Below are 21,864 nucleotides of genomic sequence, written 5' to 3'. Positions count from 1 at the left end.
AATTCATTCTAGATACAGCATTTGCTAAGTTTGAATCAAAACATGAAAGTGCAAGTAGGGTGTCATCTGCATACAAATTAAAGAAATCACATTTAATGAAACAAGGTTATATCTTTTAAATACAATATGAACAAAAGGGGTCCTGAGACACTATCTTGAGGTACCCTAATATTAACAATAATTTCAGAAGAATTAATATCATCAATCCTCACTTGTTGCTTCTTATCCAATAACCATTCAAGAACATTTCCTCCAACAATTTTCCAAAGCAAAAATTGATTTAGTTTGTTGAGATAATTGTTTTATTATGCTCATAACTCACTGTTTGGTACAAATGCTATTAATTTCAATATTGTTACGAGTTTCCCAATGATTAATCTTTTTGAAATCTATGCGAAACTGCATACTGTTGAAACCAGGCCAAAAGGCTAATCACAACAACAAAAATTGTGATGCCAAGAATTACAATAGTAAGTTAAGAATTATAGTAAATTGTTGGTTCTCTATACTTCGATCTGGATATTGTACGGAGTGATGAATTGTTAGTATAGACAGTTACGGTGTCGAGCGGAAGGACGCAAGGAAGATCATAGGCGTAGAGGTTTTTGGATAAATATTTACAGCAATTAATATTTATTTTGTGAGTACCTTAAAAATATTTTTAAAATAGACTAATAAAATTTTAAAATTTATTATATTAAATAGTACATTTTTACAAGTAAATGAATTACTATATTATCATTTTCGGGTTCAAATATAAAAGACTCGAAATAAAATTCACAATAAAATTAAACGGCGTCATCAAATAACACATGTGTGTTCCCAAAGATAACAACACAATCAAATTTCATCTTACGTTCTTGGTGAAAACTCACGAAAATACTTTTCAAAATGAATTAATAATCAATTTTATATAACTTACTTTTACTCAACATCAGAAATGTATGAGTCATCGCTATCTGCACCACGTTGAACGACAATGGGTTCCATAATGATATCTGCCTGTATACCTAAATTACACATCTTTTCTTCTACTTTCTGCGTGTGAAAGATGCACTTTTGTCAGTTCTTTGGGGTAACGTTATTTATGGCTTCGTGGAAGAGCAGTTTTACATCACATAACAAGGTAGTATTTCTACTTGCTACCTCCTTTTTTACTTGTGCCCAAATTAGGTCAATAGGTTCAATTCAATTCAATTTTTGTCAATATGAACGAAAACCAGGTTTCAAATTTCTCAGCATCCCTGGGATAATCTCCCGATTTTTTGGATTCAAAAACTGAGAGTCCTCCAGGAAGAAAACCATGTTCACTACCAATATGTGTTATTATTAGACGTCGGCCCTTACCTGAGACCTTCAAGGAACGCTTGTCGACTGCTTTTAGTATTTAAATCGTACCAAACATTGTTTACAGTATGACCTTTGTTTAATCAAGTCTCATCTAAATAATAGATTTTTCTTTTTTCACTACGATATTGACGAACCTTATTAAGATAATTACGACGCCATATAACAATCTCACTTTTTTCTAATAAACTGCTTTGTCGACATCGTTTCATATATTTAAAATTCATTAAATGAAGTGTACGCAGTATTGCCTCCCGTGAGATTGTGGCATCATTGCCGATTTCCGCAGAAATTTTCTTAACGTTGGAATTTCATTCCTAAAGAAAAATGAATGAATTTTTTGACAAATAATCCTTCGTACTTCACCATCTAAGACTATTGATATCTCCTTCTTGTTTCTTTGTGTTCTTCCTGAACACTTTCTTTGTTTTCTTTTAAAAGTTTATGTATACTACTTTCAGATAGTTGCGTTAAGGTGCTGCAAAGAGAAACAGCATCCGAAACATTGAATTTTTCTCGTTTCGTAACACCTTGTAGAATATTCATCACATTTTTTACCTCTGGAGTTATTCTTAAAGATTAAAGATTAAATACGCGCCCTTAAATATTCAATGCTGCAATACATTTTAACAAAATCAATAATTGAATATTATTAATAAACGTATATGTACCGAACAAATAAATTTTAAAAAATAAACACTACTTACCTTCCAAAGTCTACCGTAAAATACAAAATAATTTATAAATAAACACAAAAACACACACTTCACAATCCGGTATATAATTTAGCTATAAGAAACACACTTATAAAAATAAATAACAAAGTATTCCCGTTTGTCAATGTGATACGCCAGAGATGAAACCTAAACTGATAACGAGAGAGAAATTGAACCTTTTGTAGACATGTGTTTTGAAAATTTCCGACAATTCTCCGCGTACTTTCGAAGAACCTGTAATTTTAGACGCTCAGGGAGCAAGTTTACATTTCAGTTTAATGTCTTACTAAGCGGCATATTATATAACCTTCTAACATAAATAAAGAAATTTTAAGAAATGTATTTTAGTCCAATACTAAAGATGACTCACTTTTTATTATTTCCAGTTCGCACTAAAGATAGACTAAAATTCTATATACCGGTTAAAAACGGGAATGCTTTCACTACAAGGATGCTTCTATGTTATGTCAAGTTTGATGTACTATGTTCATCAACATAAGGTTTGTTTTAAAGTGGTTCTTCTTCTTATGCCGTCTCCATTAACGGAGGTTGGCGACCACATTTTTAAAAGCTTCTCCGTCTTTTGCAACGTGGAATAATTCGTCTACAGTCATGTTTGTCCAGTCTCGAATATTTCGCAGCCATGACTTCCTCTTTCTACCTATTCCCTTTTTGCCATCGACTCTACCCTGCATGATGACCTGCAGAAGACTATATTTATCATTTCTCAGTATGCGTCCAAGGTATGCAGTCTTGCGTACTTTTATTGTTCTCAACAATTTTTTGTCTCGACCCATCCTTCTCAGCACTTCCTCATTGGTGACCCTGGCAGTCCATGGAATTCTCAACATTCTCCGGTATATCCAAAGTTCAAAGGCTTCAAGCTTCTTAACTATTTGCGCTTTTAATGTCCATGTTTCTACCCCGTACAATAGTTGCGACCAGACGTAACATTCAACAAACCTCAGTCTCGGCGCAGTATTCAGATTTTTGTCACAGAACAATTGCTTGAATTTTAAGAACGCTGCCCTTGCCATTTCTATTCGTACCCTGATCTCTTGGTCTGGAATTAAAGTGGTTAATTAAATAATATTGAACACCTGAATGTGTATCTCTATCTATATAAGGATTTTTACAGCTGTCGCCGCCTTCCTTCTTTCAGCCAACGTCTCCAGTCCTTTCTGTTCTGCCATTCTCCATCTCTAAGGTCTGGTCTTTCCATGGCATCGTCCACACCAGAATGTTGCTGTACATAATTTTAATTATGTTACATATGATGATCAAATTAAAATAGAGGACGATGTTCAGGCAGTGGAAAGCTTCACATATCTAGGAATCAAATTAAATACAGGGGAAACAAAAGAAGTAGGTATTTAAAAAGGTATAATAAAGGGCAACGAAGCCTATTTTTAGATGACTGTCAATTCCATATTATCAAATGACAAATGACAAAATCATATATCAGAAATTGAAAATTAAGGTCTATAAAACCATAATTAGATAAATGGTATGTTATGGATGTGAGATATGGGTGAGGACAAAAAAAAATCACTGAAAATTGTATATATGGATCTAGACATAATCATGAACTTTACCAGGTGTTTAAAAAACCACCTATCTCAGCAAGTACTGGTCAGATAGTGAGGATAAATGACGACAGACTGTCCATAAGAGCTCTGAATGGTAAAATGCAGGACAGAAGTGTAAAATATGGGAGAGCGCATGGCAGTGGATATACCTTGCAGGCAAGCGGCGCAGAAATGATATATTGGAAGCAGAAATTACAAGAGGCCAAGTCTCATTTTAAGCTGTAGCGGCATTAGAAGTTACATGGGTTAGCACACGGGTTTTTCTATTTTTTTATAAGTCTAATAAATATTCAAACCTAACAAAACCTAACTTTTTAATACAAGCGAAATATGTTTACTTAAGAATAATATATCAATGTAACAGATCAGACACACTGCAACAATTAAAATAAAGATTGTATGTTACCTCAATAATAACAGAAAGTTCATTGCTTTTCAACGCAAAAAGGAACCTGATCTAGTGCCCCCTCCTTCTATCTTTTTTAATGGAATGAATAATTTACAAGGCTCATTACTTTAGTGTTTTATATATGCCACAATTGTTTTAGAAAAACTAATTTAACTGTTTTTTTTTTGTTGATACACCGATTTGATTTTTAATATTTTCGTTTTAGATTCGTGCAGATAATTTCTTTATCATTCAAAAATTAATCTCCAGTATCGTTCAATATTTAGTAACGGTAAACGATGGACCATTTGCTAGAAGAGGAAATAGTCTACAAATTTTTGAAGAAATTTTAGGGGTTGTTTTTATGGATTCTTCAAGTGAATTTAAAGCTAAAGTCAAGAAATGTTACAAGGTATTTTTAATGTACTATATTAATAAAAATATTAGTTTTAGTAATATTATTAATACATAGTTCGGATTACTTTAGAATTGAATTGTTCAGGCCATGTTGCAAGGAAAACCGACGTATATTATAAATAAAGGGTCGGTTAGATTCTTAGACTTTTCCATGTTGAAATCCTGAATTTTTGAAAGATCATTTATGTATACCCTACATCTATGTTTGTGGTTTTTGAATATTCTTTAGCGCCTACTGTCCAGATTATTTCGGATCGAGAAAGTTTCAAGACATACTTAAACCTTTTCCTCGCTCGCCGCTAATGCTCGCTCTTGGAGTTTTTTCGAACCTTGTTAAGCTTGCTAAGCGAACTACTACTGTTCTGCAAGATAAAACTAGTAAGTTTTTTTCCATCCTAGAAATATGACCTTTAACGGCAGTAAGTTCTATAGCCTCCCGATGAGTGACTGCATTGTCCCTCTTCCTTATTTGCTTTATTTGTTCTTGGCCCATTCTTGTCCCACGAGAAGCTAATTCAAATTCATTTATTGATGTAATTTTTCCAGTAGCTTAACACACGTCGAAATAAAAGCAGAACAATAGTTCTGCTTAAAAAATCTTAAATTCTATTTACATAAAAACACAGTTTGATCTGTAATAGTTTAAAATTGAAATTTCAGATATCCCTCACTACTATAAAATACATTTTTTATTAAAATTTCCTTAATTTTACTTTTAAATTGAGTTGTGGGAAGATCCTTTAAGTTATCAGCCAATTTGTTATAAAATTTATTTGCCCAATACCCTGATCCAGTTGGACACCTCCAACACGGGTGTGACCTTGGAACAAGGTCACACCCGTACCTAATGTTATGATCGTGCACCTCTTCATGGGTCCCAAAGCGAACCCTGTTCCTCTTGACAAATATAAGGTTTTCATGGATATATAGTAATATAGGAATGTAGTATTGGAACTGTTTAATAAGATATACGATACTGGTCAAATTCCATCGGACTGGTTGAAATCTACATTTGTGCCTCTTCCCAAGAAATCGAATTCTAAGACGTGTAGTGAATATCGCCTTAACCCTTCAACGGCGAAATTTATTTTTTGCAAAAAAGGAAAGGAAAAATCATAAATATTGGTCAAAACACTTTATTAAACATATTGGTACAAGTATTTTTCTCAAAATATATGTAATTTAAAAAAAAATAGTCGTTACGTTTTGGTAACGCTAGCCGGTTAGGGTATACAAAAAATTTTTGGACAAGAAAATTATCACTTTGGGCTGTGAAACATTATATTGCACTCTAGACATAATCCTACATCACATTTGACACACATAGTACGAATACTTGAGCTACAACCTTCTCCAGCACATCGACGCCTCTTATTATTGGGGATGTTTATCAAAAAATGGTCTGTTCTGTCATATCTCAAGTTATCCGAAACCCTATTAAAAGATAAACTTGATTTAGCAGCCGCAGGTCTTCCAGCACCTTTTGAAGCCATGCCATATTTTATCAGATAGGCTTGAGCAATCTCTCGTCTGAATTCTAGTTGGGTAAGCTGTGTTTGATGTTTACACTTCTTGGATATATACCAAGCATTGACTATAGCAGCTTCTACTAGCCAAGTAAAAATTGACCACCACCACTTCTTTCTACGAATTGAAATCCTGTATCTGGATATCTGCTGGTCCATGAAGTCAGTGCCTCTCATAAATCGATTATATTCAGAAATCAGATAAGGTTGTGGTACTTGAATAATTTTTTTTTCGGCTCGAGAGTAGCGTTTTACTTGAGTGACTGGATTGACGCCATGACATGTAGATGCTACTGTCACTACATTATTATCCATCCACTTGACTAATATTATTGCATCTTCTTTGTCGATGACAGATATCGTGTCTCCTCTTTTTTTTCGATGTCGAAATAATACTTTTTTTAGGTAACTCACAACTTGTAGGAATTCTATTTTCCCTCATAGTTTCCGTACCATCATACCCTCTTTGTTTCAAGGAATATAACAAATTAAAGCTTGTGAAGAGATTGTCGAAGTAAAATGTGAACGGGAGCTTTTTTATATCATCCGAAAATTCATCTATCATGCAAAGTAGAGGAGCAGCACATTTTCCAAAATTGCTTTCGTAACTAGTGTTTGACTTTGGGTTTTTTCCTTGATATATATCAAAGTTCACCAAATAACCAGAAGCAGAGTTTAGGCACCACATTTTATACCCAAATCTGATGGGCTTACCCCGAATAAACTGTTTACATGAATGCTTCCCAAAGTATTTGATTATAGCCTCATCGTAATTCAAGTTCTGTTCAGGTATCCAGTTGTCAATAAAGCGGCGTTTCAAAAGGCCCATCAGTGGGCGTAGCTTCCACATTTTGTCACCATGTACAGGCTGTGTGTTGTCGGCGCAGTGCAAATATTTTAAAATTTGGCGAAACCGATCTCTTCTCATAGATTCAGTGACTAAAATATTTTTCATATCTTGTTTGGAATCCCAGTAAAAGTCCCTTCCAGGTTACTCATTATATCCTGTAACAATCATAATCCCAATTACACATTTCATTTCTTCGTTAGAAATGTTTGGATCCGGTTTATTGCAGAAAAGTGCGTATTTTCTTGATTCGGTCACAAGTAGTTCAATTTTATTTCGCTATCAACAAACATCTCGAATATATCTAAATAGTCCATATCACTATATTTACTATAATGTGGTTTAGGAAAATACCTGCTCACACGTTCAAAGTCACCTTCAATCCAGGATATTTTTTCTGACCCAGGGCGGACGATATTTGACACTGGCTCCGATTCAGGTACATCGATAAAAGCTCTGACAGCACGAGGAGGGACGATTTCAGCTCCTGGTGTCAACTGTCGACCGCTTAAACTATCTAGAAATCCGCCACCATCTTCATCACCAGAATCCTCATCGGTAAGGACATTCGCATCAGGAGGCTCGATGAATATTTCATGAACGTCCAGGTCTTCTTCATAAACCATTTGCAATGCTTCTTCCAGCGTAAACCCACGCCTAAAAGTAACAAATGAATATACTAGACAATTATTAATACATAAACAAGAGTCCTAGCTTTTCTGATCGCATATATACCACATACTCAACACGCAAGACATTTATACACGTACAATATTTTTTGTCTCCCTAAACCAGCTAGCGTTACCATACGGTAACGCCAATATTTCTGAGGTTACATTATAGAACTTGAAATACTTTCATAACAAAATTTGGTCTAGAACTGAAGAATAACTATCTATAAATACTCTTTTGTAAGTATTTTTCATAACAATTCAAAAAAGAAGTTTTAGTAATACTTACTCTAGACGGATGTCCATCTTTGGAAGCTCGTAACTATTACCACAATATTTAAAATTTGAATAAAACTGCCAAAAAGATTTTACGTTGACGTTGTACCCCACAATGTGTTCATTCACATACTAAAAGCGTGTTGACAAATAACCAACGCATTCCGATGGAACCAAAAGCTGTGTTGCCACTTCTAAAATGAGGTTGTCTACCGTTACGATATGGTAACGCTAGCCGTTTAAGGGTTAAGGTGGGTACACATATGCGAGCCGAACTGTTTGCGAACTGCTCGTGAGCTGTTCGCGAAGAGTTCGTTGAAAATATGTTTATGTTCAGACTATCCAATACCCTAAGTATCTAATAACAAACCGAGAATTAATTTACTTCGTTATTCTAAACATTTCGGTATTTTGTTTACATTATCTGTTATTAATTTCTCTCGTTACTTTTGAATAAGCCGCGCTCGTTCAGCAATTTTGTTTAACCGAATGATCTCATCGCACACTTAGCAAAAACAATTTATAGTCTCGAACACCGTCCAAATTTAACTGCGAACATTCTTTGTGTTCGTCCCCAAAAACCGACAGGCTGCGGTTCCTGACGAGCAACGAAAGAACAGCTCGCAAGCGGTTCGTCCCGTCATACAAATTAACGAATATAGCGTTCACAAACGGTTCGCGAACAGTTCTGCTCGCATATGTGTACCCGCCTTTATAAGTTTAATGAGTCACACCCTTAAAGTATTCTTGCGTATTATCCATTCCAGAATACGAGTAAAATTAAAACACAGCATAAGTAAAACACAGTTCGGTTTTAGATGCGGTTTTGGAACTCGAGAGCCGCTCTTTGCAATACAAGTCTTGATTCATGAATGTTTGGATCAACAGAAAGATGTTTACGCCTGTTTTATCGACTATGAGAAAGCATTCGATACTATCAAACATGACAAACTCATAGAACTATTACATCTTACAGGACTTGACACGAAGGACATCCAGATTATAAAAAATCTATATTGGAATCAAACAGCCCACATGAAGAATGGACATATGGTGAGTGAAAACGTAACCATTTCGAGAGGGGTTACACAGGGCTGTATTCTTCCGCCACTGCTTTTCAACCTGTACACGGACCAAATATTTCTAGAGGCACTGGAAGAGTACAACGAGGGCATCAAGATTAATGGCGTACCAATAAGTAATTTTCGATATGCAGATGATACTGTTATACTGGCCGATAACATCGAAGATTTACAGATGATGCTAAATAGAGTAAATACAACTGGCAACCAATTTGGACTGAAGATCAATTGAAAGAAAACTAAATTTATGGTGATCAGTAAAAAGAACATTCAACATATCGACCTGAATATTTAAGCCGAACGTATTGAAAGAGTACACCGATTTAAATATCTGGGATATACAGTAAATGATAAGTGGGACCCAGACGTAGAGATTAAGATCCGAATTGAAATAGCAAGATCCAAATTCATCAAAATGAGAAAGCTCTTAAGCTACCGCCACCTAAGCGTTAACCTCCGATGGCGCGCCACGAAATGCTACGTACTCTCTGCGCTACTTTACGGAGTTGAAGGGTGGACGTTAACAGCAGCAACTATAAAGAAGTTAGCGGCTATAGAAATGTGGCTGTATCGACGCATACTGAGAATACCTTGGACAGACATAGTGACCAACACAGAGGTATTAAGACGAATGGGTAAAGAGGTGGAATTGTTAACAACACTGTTAAAATGAGGAAAGCGTCATACCTGGGCCATGTGTTCCGTAATGATAAGTACAGTCTGCTACAGCTTATCGTGGAAGGCAAGATTGAAGGTAGAAGAGGTTTGGGCAGAAAGAAGAAATCCTGGCTGAGAAACTTGAGAGGGAATGGTTTCAAATACCAGAAGCTGCGAACATAATACATGCGGCACAAAACAGAGAAACCTATCGTTTGATGGTCGCCAACCTTCGGTAGAAGACGGCACATAAAGAAGAAGATAGATATATAAGGAGGGCACAGTAAGAATTCCCAGAGTCCTATAGGCCAATTTGCAATCCCAAACCCAAGGCCTGCAAGAACTCATATAGCCTTATGTTGCAAACCAAAGACTTGGCATTCCCGCCGAATGCCCCCAGACCAAGATTGCCTATGTCAGATGAGAGTGAGGGAATATATGGCCACAATAGACAGAACCCCACTGTCGGGAAAAAGACTAATGAAACCTGAGTGTTGCCTAATACCCAAGCGTCTTTTAACCTAATACCCAACACTTTTATTGATTGTGCAGTTACTGTATGTGGAATTTCAGTGTACCATTTTTTGTATCTGATATAGATGACTGACACTGTTTAGCTTTATAAAATTTTTGTTCCTTATTGAACATAAGGAATTATAATGATATTAAGAACTCAAACAACAAACTTTTGGATATGATTTGCTCTAGTTTTTTCTGTTAAGTTTTCAGTGACATATATCCTCTCACCAGGAAGTGAGGTCATTATCCCGAATTATGGTTTTAGTTTTTCAAAAACTCGCGACCAGTACGTACTAACATATGGAACCGAAACGTGGGTTTTTAATAATGGTGTAGCCCTCAAACTCATGATGACGTATCATGCCATGGAACATAGATTTCTATAGAAGGTACATAATCACATACCTAGTTTAAAGAAATAAGACGGAGTTCAAAGATCACATATATAATTTAAAAAATTGCCATATTAAAATAGAACTGGGATGCACATATAGGAAGAATGAAAGACAACCAAATTGATCATGTCTTGATAGACAAACGGGCCGCAACAAGCATACAAGATGTGAACAGCCGAAGAGGAGCATGCTGCGGATCTGACCATCTCCTAGTACAGATAAAATACAGGTGCAGAATTCAGAGAAACAGGAGGGAAATACAGGAACAAAGAACAGAACAGCTAGATATACAAAAATTGAAACAACAAGATGTCAAACAGAACTATGAAAGAGAAATAACACAAACACTGTCAGACACAGGCAGTCTAGGCACCGAAGAACATTGGGAAGAAATCAAAACAAAAGTTATTGACGCAGCAAGAAAAATCATAGGCAAGAAAAAGAAGAATACAAAAAGAGAATGCCTCAATGACGAGTGTAATAAGGCCATACAGAAAAGAAATGAAAAACACAAGAAATATATGGAAAGAAGAACCAGAGAAAGAAGGGCAAGTTACCAAGATGCAAGACGGAGGGCCGATAAAATATGCCGAACAGAGAAAAGAAAATACGAAAACGGCAATATACAAAAAATGAAAGAAAATCTTCAAAGCAACAATATAAGATAGGCGTACAGATATCTACGCATTTTAAGAGAAAGATACAAACCCCGAACAAATCTATGCAGAAATCAAGAAGGGCAAATAACCAGTGATCCAAAAGAAATTAAATCAGTCTGGAAAACCTATTTCCAAACTTTTTTAGGGACACAAGAAAATGAAGAGCATATGGACATGCATCACAATGAGGAAGACACCGAAAATATAGAACCCCCAACGATGGAAGAGGTAAAACAGGCAATACGAGCACAAAAGGACAATAAGGCTCCAGGTATTGACAACGTCCCCCATGAGCTATATAAATTAGGTGGCGATCACCTAGTAGGACAAATGCATGTGCTCATGAACAAGATTTGGAATGATGAGAAGATCCCTAATTATTGGAAAACCGGGATTATATGCCCAATCTATAAAAAAGGGGATAAACTGAAATGCGAAAATTATCGAGGCATAACCCTCTTGTGCACGGCGTGAAAAATTTTTTACTTACATACTAAACAAACGACTCCAACAACTAACTGAAAATATTGTCGGGGAATATCAAACCGGTTTCCGACAAGGAAGATCTACAACTGACCAACTATTCACAGTGAAACAAATTTTAAACAAATCGTGAGAATACGACATTGACGTCCACAACATATTCATAGATTTCAAACAAACCTACGACTCAATTAATAGGAACAAGTTATATCAAATATTGCAGAGCTTTAATATCCTCCAAAAATACATCCGACTGGTAAAAACAACAATGGATTCGTCAATAGCAACTGTCAGAGTCCAAAATGAGCTCACTGAAAACTTTACGATAGCCCAAGGATTAAAGCAAGGAGACGGGTTGGCACCGACACTATTCAACATGACCTTGGAATATGTGATAAGACAGCTGAATATAGGAAGAGGTAATCTAACAAATAAATCAATACAGATTGCCGCCTATGCCGATGATATCAGCATCATGTCTCGCAGAACAGAAGAGGCGGCAGAAATATATTCACAATTAAAATCAAAGGCAAAAGAGACCGGACTAGAAATAAATATTCAAAAGACAAAAAAGTTAACACAGGCAAGAGCTAGAAGAAACAGACGCACAGTTGAATTAGAGGACGATATTGAAACAGTAGAAAGTTTCACATATTTAGGAGTTGCATTAACCACTCATGGAACAGAAGAACCAGAAATCCAAAGAAGAATACTAAAGAGAAACAAAGCTTATTTTTCTCTCGATCATGTGTTTCGCTCCAAAAACACACACTGGAGATCGAAAATCAGGCTCTACAAAACTATTATCAGACCAATAGTATGTTATGCATGCGAGACATGGGTAATGACAGAAGAGACAAAAAGAAAACTGGAGTCTTCGAAAGAAAAGTCCTAAGAAAGATATTTGGACCTATTAACGAAAACGGAATATGGAGATCCAGGTATAACCATGAACTCTACCAACTGTTCAAAGAGACACCGATCTCAGAATTCGTTAAACTTCAGAGACTTCGCTGGGCTGGTCATGTAGTAAGAATGGAGACAGAAAGATTGCCGAAAAGAGCCCTAGATAGTAAAATGCAGGGCGCAAGACCAAAAGGAAGGCCACGGAAAAGATGGGAGGATGAAGTGGCAGCGGACGCGCAAAATTTGCTAGACGTGAGAACCTGGAGAAGATCGGCGCGGAACCGACAAGGTTGGAGGCATAGTTTGGAGGAGGCCAAGGCCCTTTTATGGGCTGTAGCGCCATTGGAGAGAGAGAGGGAAAGACAACCGATGAACTAATGGAATTGTTGAATGGCGGCCAAGAGCACACAAGAGTAGCAGAGGTAGATTTGTTAGCATGTTTACCAAATAAAAATGTTAAAAACCAAACAAAACCAGTTTATATATAAAGGGTTGGCCAGTCAAAAGAGTCCATCCTAATATTGTTAAGCCTCTCCTTACCGGTTTCTCCCACTAATAAATTTTTAAATTTTTGGAAAGATTTTTTAGGCAACTAATATTGCTATATCGTTTTAAATATTGTAATATTTTTATTAATCTAATTTATTGTTTTTATTTATTATCAAAGGTTCTACACTTACAAATTCATTTAAAGTCTTTATTTGTAGAATATAACTAATTTATTTTTACACTAATAATTATATAATTTATCTACGTGCGTTACATTTTAAAAACTCGACGCGATGTTCAAAAACTAACTAACTGTTTACAACAAAATTCCCCTTTAAATATAAAATGCCGTTAGTTCCGGAATTCCGGCGATTCCCTATCGAAGAGCCGAGAAGGTCGCTCATACTGGTTTTATTCGGCCTGCTTCTGGAAAAATCAAATCGTGGGTGACTCATTAGAATTCAGGTAAACAGGTCTTTCAACTGAGCGCCGAAATTACCAGAATAGAAAAGAATTAGTAATAATATATTTACAGTTTTATGCGCCATAATATTTATCGTAACAATATGTTTTTCCCATTTTCTATCGTTGTAAGTGCATACCCACATTAAATTCTTTCCTACACATTATATAACTACATAATGTTCATAAAATTTTTAAGTTATTCGAAAGGTACATTTTTTTTAATAAGGTTACATCAATCTTGGTGTAATATTTTTCAAAAATGTAGCTGTTGTAACAACTGCTTTAAATGCATTGTATTTTTCTTCTTCTTCTTCACGTGCCATCTCCGCGACGGAGGTTGGCAATCATCATGGCTATTCTGATCTTAGATGCTGCTGCTCTGAATAGTTCAATTGATGTGCATCCAAACCATTCCCTCAAGTTGCGCAACCATGAGATTCTTCTTCTTCCTACACTTCTCTTGCCTGGATTTCCCCTTGTATAATCAATTGTATTGTGTATATGTAATTGTATTGTAATTGTATACAAATTGTATTTTTAGTTGTACGTAAAGGCAGAGGAAGTAAAAAAGAAAACGCCAGATAATTGGCTTTCAAAAATGGTATCTACCAAATCAGGAGGAAAAATAATTAACTATTGGTGCTTTAGTCCAGGTTTTGGGTAAATATTCAGAATTTTTTTAAACAAAATTTACACACTTTAAACCAAAAAAAAATTTAAAGAAAAAAGATAAAAAATATTTTTGGGAAAACTTTGTCGTTTTTAAATTTATCGGAGTAAAACAACTGTAATATTCTTAAATCAGTTTTTAACTGTTTTTTTGTTTAAATCTTAATATCGAAAACACTTGTATCGTTTCGACATGACTACATCTTTGTATGTATTCCCTCATCTTTCCAACGAGCGCAAAATATATCACGATCCAACAACTATAATATGGTTTATTTAATTTTTGAAACGAAGCTTCTATAGTGGCGTTGTATTACTTTTTTTCTCTGCGGTAAAATGCTGAGGCGAGCGTCACGGAACTAGAGCCACAAGACGGCTTCGTCACGGGTAGCGTCATAGAATAGCGGTTCTTGACATTGATTTACTACTTTCGATCAATTCGTTTCTAGTCATCATATATTTATTCTATGATAAATAGCATAATAAATAAATAACTAAAATATAGACATTAAATGAGAAGTAAAAAATTAAAAGAAAGTCAATAAAAGATTCGATTCGTAACGATTGTTAAAATTTGATAAAAGTCATGTCATCCGATTAATAACAGCATTGAATCATCTGTTTGAATTTTAATAATTCTCCCTTTGGTCCGGCGTCGTCTGACAGACGATTCAATATTTTTAATTCTTTCTTATTGGCAATTGGCAGTGCCCACAGGCAAGTCGTTCTATCTAATCCTTTAGCTATTGGAGCTTGACCTGTGGGCGTACCTATTTGAGACAAGTTTCTCTCAGTTCCTAAAAAGTTGTGGCAACAGTTAGTTCGAGAGTATTTACTTAGACGACACCGAATTTTCCGGTTTATTTTATTGTGTGTCGGGCATTTTTAGAAATTATGGCCTGGCCCTCAAAACGGGTGCGTTACGGCGATGACGATTATGAAAAAACTCTTTTAAAGTGGTACAATGAGGAATGTGATCGTGACAGTGATGTAGACGATATTTCGGAAGACCATATATGAGTCTGAACACGATACATGTTCGAAATTTTCTGGATCTGACGAGCCTGCAGATTGTAATGAATTAGCAGTTAGTGATAGTAGCAAAAACTATGTTTATGGTAAAAATTGACACAGGTGGTGTACGTCAGAAGTTATCGCTGCTTCTAAAACACGTAACACAACATTGTAATAAAAAGTACCCATTTTAAAAACAAAGGCAAAAATGATGAGAGAGGCTGCGATACTCACAAAATTACGAGCAATGTGAAAGAAATATTTTGCAAATTCTATAGCATATATGCATATATTATTGAGTTAAGAGCATTTAAGGACTTCTTGTTTACACTGCCATTTTCAATTCCAGTCACGAAAATATAGACCGTTTATTCGCAACAGATAGAACAAGAAGAGAATCTTCAAAGCAGTCATAAGAAAAAAAAAAGATTTGCCGTTATTTTAGTTGCTATCCGATGTGACAATCCTAAAGACAGGGAGGAACGCAAAAAAGAGGATCCAACTGCAGCTATTTCATTTATATTCAATACTGTCATAGAAAATTGTCAAAGTGTGTATGGACTTAGTCAATCTGCCACAATTGATGAAATGCTTGTAATTTTTCGAGGTTATTTGTATATTGCTGATACAAGTACAGCCTACACAAGCTGTGTTGCGCTTAGCTGAACCGCTTTTTGGTAGCAACCGAAATATCACAGCTGATAATTGGTATTATTGATAATATATTGAAAAAAAATAAGGCTGAAATACCTCCATCTTTTCTGCCCAACAGAAACATACCTGAAGGGTCAACAATTTATGGATTTACAGAAGAATGTACCTTAATTTCTCATGTAGGAAAAGTGGGAAAGGCTACAGTACTTATATCTTTAATGCATAATAGACTTTATAGTGATCCCCCTACTAACAAACCAGAAATTATTTCTTATTATAATGAGAATAAGGGAGGTGTAGATTCCCTAGATGAGAAATGCTCCAAAAGTACCTCAAGCTGTCGAACCCGAAGATTACCCTTAACAATTTTTTCCGCGTATTGGACATTTCTATAGCAAATTCATACATTAATACAGTAATAAAAGAAAAAAGTGTAAATATTTAGGGTAAATATCTGCACAGCCAACTCCCCTGCTTTGGAGTTGGCTGTGCAGTTAGTGCAAAATCACATGAAAAGACGAAAATGACGAACATTCCACGTCAATTACATATTTCAATTAGCCAGATACTTGGAGTTCAAGAAGAACAAGAGGACAATCAGACGGATGTTCTTATTTTAGAAAAACGTAAGATTTGCAGTTTATATCGTAGTAGAAAGCGTAGGATGACAAAATACCTGTGCTTGCGTTGCAAAAAGCCTGTTTGTTTGGGATTTACATAACCACTATGTAAAAATTGCATATAAAAATGGTAAAGATTTTTTCTCACGGATATTCTCAAGTTAAAGTTGATTCCATGTAATCGAATGAACTATTTTACAAGTAAAGTCCTTCCAAGAACGCAACTCAACAATATTGGCAATATCATTTTAAATTCGTCTACTTTAAAATGTATAATGTATGTCTGAATCGTCAATATAAATGACTCAGATAAAATTAAATTATTGGAAGAATTTTTCACCAAGTAACAAAAAAACGAAATTTGTTTAATTAACTAATGTTTGTATTTTGAGAACGATTTCCTAAGTGGAAATTGAAACGGCAATAAACTTACTTTAACCTTTAATTGTGGCTTATTCCCATTTAAATAGTAATTACTTTAAAATGCCACAAGAAAATAGCTTCGGAACAATATTAGTTCCTAGCATTACGATTATGTAACGGCAAAGTGGTGACATCTAAATCCTCTATCGCCTTCGTCGCAAATTTTCAGTTGAAAACAGGTCAGTAACGAAAGAAATAAAGCTTCAAATAATGGACTTCGTTTATAAAGAGTGAGTATATAAATCTTATTTTGTATAATAAAGTTAATATTAGAAAATAAATAGTATAAGAAAATATCTTTATTCTAAGGAAAATATAAATACATATTTTTTGTGTAAAAAAGCTTTGATATTTTTTCAAATAAAAAAGTTGTCCGGTTAGGAAATTTACTGTTACATATTTTAATGTAGGATGTATTGTAAGCATATTCTCCAGTTATTTTGCACCAATATATCATGTTTTGTTTTCATTGTATAGTATTTTTAATAACATTTTTCGAAGTATTAGTATATAGAGTGTTTATAGAACTTAAAAATTTAAAAATTTTAAATTTAAAAATGCAGTATGTACCTACTATGTTGTTTTTTTTATTTCAGAGGCATTGCTGCAGTTCTTCAAAGGGGCCTGACTGTTCAAGAAGCTATTGATATAGCCTTTGGAGAATACGACGAGATAGACGACTCTATGGAGGCAATTTATATAGCGCCACCGGATCCGGCTACTCTGACGGATGAGGATTTCGACAATTTGGCAAACGTCAGCTACTTGCCGATGCAGAAGTTAGAAGTGCTGATAGAATTATACTAGGAGAAGAAATTCCTATTCAACAGTCAGAATCGACAGAAGGTAACATTTCTTTGGCAAATAATATCGATATTAAACCTGCTCATATCATATGGCCAAAAGTTTCTGAATCTCAGGATTGGGTTTCGGGAGATTTCACATATAACTAGAAACAATTTCCAGAATCAGATTATTCATTGGTTGAAAACAAATTAGTTGTTGATGTATTCGAAATGTTCATAGATGAAGAAATCATTTTATTCCTTGTACAGGAAACAATCTAATATGCTACATTCAAGAACCTACCCGACCCAGGAGTCTAGCCAGAGGAAATGAAATGTTTCATTGGTATTTTGATTCTTAGTGGTTATAATAATCTTCCCAGCAAGCGTATGTATTGGGAGCAAAGTCTTGACCCTAGAAACGAACTTGTATATAATGCTATGAGACGCAACAGATTTGAGCAAATTTTGAGGCTTATTCACTTGAATTCTAACGCAAGTATTGATAAGGGTGATAAGCTCTGGACAATACGGCCATTTATAAATAAGGTGAAGGATAGATTCAGAAAGTATTTTGTTCCTGAAAAAGATCAAGCTTTCGACGAAAGTATGGTTAAATACTACGGTAAACATACGATAGCTGCAAGCAATTTTTAGGAAGGGAACTTAGGTCTCTGTATTGATTGTTTCGTTACCTATCACAAACCAAAATGTTTAAATTCCTTTTTTCATTATTTTCAGTTTTTAAATAAATAGAACTGTTTACAGATATATTTTGTATTTTTTGTACCCATTAGCTCCTAGCGTTACATATATGTAACATCATATACTGAGTGATTTATAAATCCGAATGCGTATATTCATTTATTTTTATGTTTTTTTTTAATAAAACCACTCCCAAAAAAATAGCATCACATTAAAAACTGCGAAAAAATAATCTAGTCACTAATGGGTTAAATTTTAAAAATACAGCAAACATAGTACGTTTTGTAATATATCTTGTTATTTTTAAACATCTTATTTAGTTTATATAATAATTAAATTTACTATAAAATAATGATATTAACATATTTATATTTTCATAATTTTATTCAAAAGTTCATTATTAAAGGAATACACTTGCGTAGCTTCATAAAACAGATGCTATTGGTATAATATATCTGTTTAATTTGTGTAAAGTCCGTCTGGTGAATATTTTGACATATATCACATTATTTACGAATTACTTTTTATATTACGTCTCTTTTCTACTCACAGAACCAAAAATTTTAAAATTTTACTGTTTTTCTTTAGACAAAAAATACAAACAAATATAGCACTTTCATATATACTTTCAATATATACTTTCATTTTTAAACGATGCTTTATGTAGTTAAATCATAAGTATATATTTTTACGAAAGATAAATAGCGTAATAAAATATTATTGTGTTTTAGTATGAACATGTTAATGAGACACGGTTTGAGGACATTGATATTAACCAGTGGAACTTTGGCACCATTACGGCCGCTCATATCTGAATTGGAACTCCAAATTAACGTGAGATTAGAAAATCCGCATGTAATATCCGATGATCAGTTTTGTGTTAAAATTATACCAACAGGTCCTGATTCCGAAACTTTAAATAGTAATTTTCAAAATAGGTAAGAAACTTTTTTTTTATATTTTTGTGAAATACTTGTGTATACCGTGAAATTCCTACTGTTGCATTCTGCACATACGATGACCTCAATATAACAATTGGGGTCATCAGAAAGGGGTCATAATCTCTATAAAATAAATATCTTTATTATATTTCCAAGTGTTGCGATTTTGCCATCCAGAATCGCAATATGTAGAATCAATCATTTGTGACCCCTGATTCCATCTCCAAAAATAAATCTCAATCTACCTCTTTACTACCACCCCAAAACCCATCTCCTTCCACAAGCAACATTCAACGATCTTTGCAGCTGCTACTCTCTCAAAAGCTCTTCCGCCCCCTACTCCTTCACATGATCATAATGCTCTCCGCTCCGAACACTGTTATTTTCGATTATATTAAGGCAATCGCACAATTGTTATACTGAAAAATGTACACTTTCACCACGCGTTCCCCATGGTCGCATCTGTATATGTCTATCTTCCTTTGAGCAAGTTGATAATCTCTTAAAACCCACTTAAAGTATTACAATTACCTCTTATGTTATTCCTATACGCATACTTATTTCCCCTTTAAAAGAATTTAGTATTAATGTCAGTCCTACCCCACATTCGGTTGTTGAAAACGCTCTCTTTGATCTTGGATTAAATACCATTATACCTCTCATGCATAAATTGTTCCTCATATTCTTCATATTAATAGTATCGCTAGCAATGTGCAAAATTTTACTGATGATGATTCTCAGAATCTTCCTACCACCTCCATATCTGCACAGTCACCGAAACCTGGTGATAAAAGACCTCACTCCAATGGTAGCTACCTGGAAACTACATCCCCTATCTTACCAGAAACCCTTGGTTTTCCCGATCCAAATACCCTAGCCTCTTCTGGTGCCATTACATCACAAATTATTCAAAGACCATCCAAAAAGAAAACTTTTTTTTTTCGTCTCGTCTTTATAGAGGGGGGGTCTGGAATCTTCAAAAGACATCTCAGTCCAGGACGCCGCCTGACTGACCTTAGTGCAGGATTCGTTCTTCGTACTTCCGGCGATAGTTACCGAAGTACTTTAAAATGTCCTCTCGTCGCCGAATCTACGCCGAACGCCTACCTGCTAAACCAGACCCTCCTCTGCCATCCAGCGATCCGGAAGCGGAATGGCCGCTGTGTTTTAGGGCTGACACTGCATGGTGTCTTCATAATAAAATCTTTGATTTTGCTCCACATAATGTTCACTTTCTCCGTGTTTTTCGTTTCTAATGTTAATCTTTTCATTTCTTGATTTATACAAGTTGAAGCCTCAGCACGTATTTCGTTTATCTTGAAGAACTGAGTATTCACCTTAGAACTTTTGGATTTTATTATCTTGTTTACCGTTTGTTTCATTTTTGAGACAAGGAGGTTATGGTCTGATGGGACATCTGCTCCAGGGTGTCTTAACGCTTATAATGGAATTTCTAAATCTTAGATTGGTTAGTATAAAGTCGATTTGATTTCCAATGCAATTTGGTTTATTATCCTGTGGTGACTTTCAGGTATACAGTCTACGAAGTGGTAATCCCAGAAATGTTTTGTACGCGAACCGATCTCCACAGTAATAATAGAAATGTTTACTAATATAATACTTAAAATTGTTTCATCATCAATTTAGTCATGGTAAAAGAAAGAATATTTCGTACAATTTTGTTTTCTTATTGAAACATTTAATTTTTAGAGACAATCCTAAATATATTAATTCTCTTGGCATGACAATAATGAATATAGCTAGAATAGTCCCCGATGGTATGTTAATATTTTTCCCATCATATCCTATTATGTTGAAATGTCAACAGATGTGGCAGCAGAGCGGAGTTTGGAACAGCATATGTAACCAAAAGGTATGAAACTCATTAAAATCGTTACGTTAGTATAATTATAACTCTATTCTTATTTTAGGCAATTTTTGTAGAACCGAGAGATAAAAACTCATTTAACACAGCCATGACTGAGTATTATGCAAAAGTAAAAGATCCCGCCTTTAAGGGAGCAATTTTTATGGGTGTTTGTAGAGGAAAGGTTTCTGAAGGATTAGATTTTGTTGACGCCAACGGTAGAGCAGTGTTGATCACTGGTCTGCCTTATCCGCCTTTCAAAGATCCAAAAGTATCATTAAAGAAGCTCTACCTAGATAGGTGTAATGCAGATGATAAGGGAGTAAGTAACAAATATATTTATGTTGCAGTTTTTAAATCAATATGTGGAGTGTTTCAAGTTGTTCAGGGATTAGACTTATTTCTAAAAATATCGGATTTAACATCTGAAAATTTGCACGCCAGCATAATTCTAACTGATTTTCTTCTTCTTCCAATGGTATTGCACTTCAAATTGAACCTGGTCCCCTTAATTTCTGTCTCTAACATTGCCGGTTCCGTCCGTCGTTCACTAAGTTTTTTTTTATCTGGCTAGACGTCTATAATATTTACAGCTCGTTATAATTTTTGGTAAAATCGGAAGTCGCTATTAATTTTGTTATCTTTAATGTAACACCCTATATATTCTTATATTTTTCCATTCTGCGTTAAATGTTGACAGCTTTTATATAAGGCATCACATATCAAAAATTTATATTTTCTTAGTTATTCATAT

The 21,864-nt window shown here is 34.8% G+C and overlaps 1 protein-coding gene across 2 annotated transcripts in view; it reads left to right on the top strand.

Moving 5' to 3' along the window:
- Positions 1–21,864, top strand: part of Rtel1 (Regulator of telomere elongation helicase 1) — a 55,536-nt gene that overhangs the window by 8,548 nt on the left and 25,124 nt on the right. For both annotated transcript variants that reach the window (XM_072534583.1, XM_072534584.1), the window contains exons 4-8: positions 4,267–4,452; positions 13,974–14,092; positions 19,034–19,240; positions 20,954–21,116; positions 21,175–21,432. In XM_072534583.1, the coding sequence (XP_072390684.1) occupies positions 4,267–4,452; positions 13,974–14,092; positions 19,034–19,240; positions 20,954–21,116; positions 21,175–21,432 (933 nt within the window). The remainder of the gene's footprint in view (positions 1–4,266; positions 4,453–13,973; positions 14,093–19,033; positions 19,241–20,953; positions 21,117–21,174; positions 21,433–21,864) is intronic.

The sequence above is a fragment of the Diabrotica undecimpunctata genome, chromosome 6, assembly GCF_040954645.1.
Source record: "Diabrotica undecimpunctata isolate CICGRU chromosome 6, icDiaUnde3, whole genome shotgun sequence".
NCBI lineage: Eukaryota > Metazoa > Arthropoda > Insecta > Coleoptera > Chrysomelidae > Diabrotica > Diabrotica undecimpunctata.
This window is presented reverse-complemented; position numbering and strand designations above follow the sequence as displayed.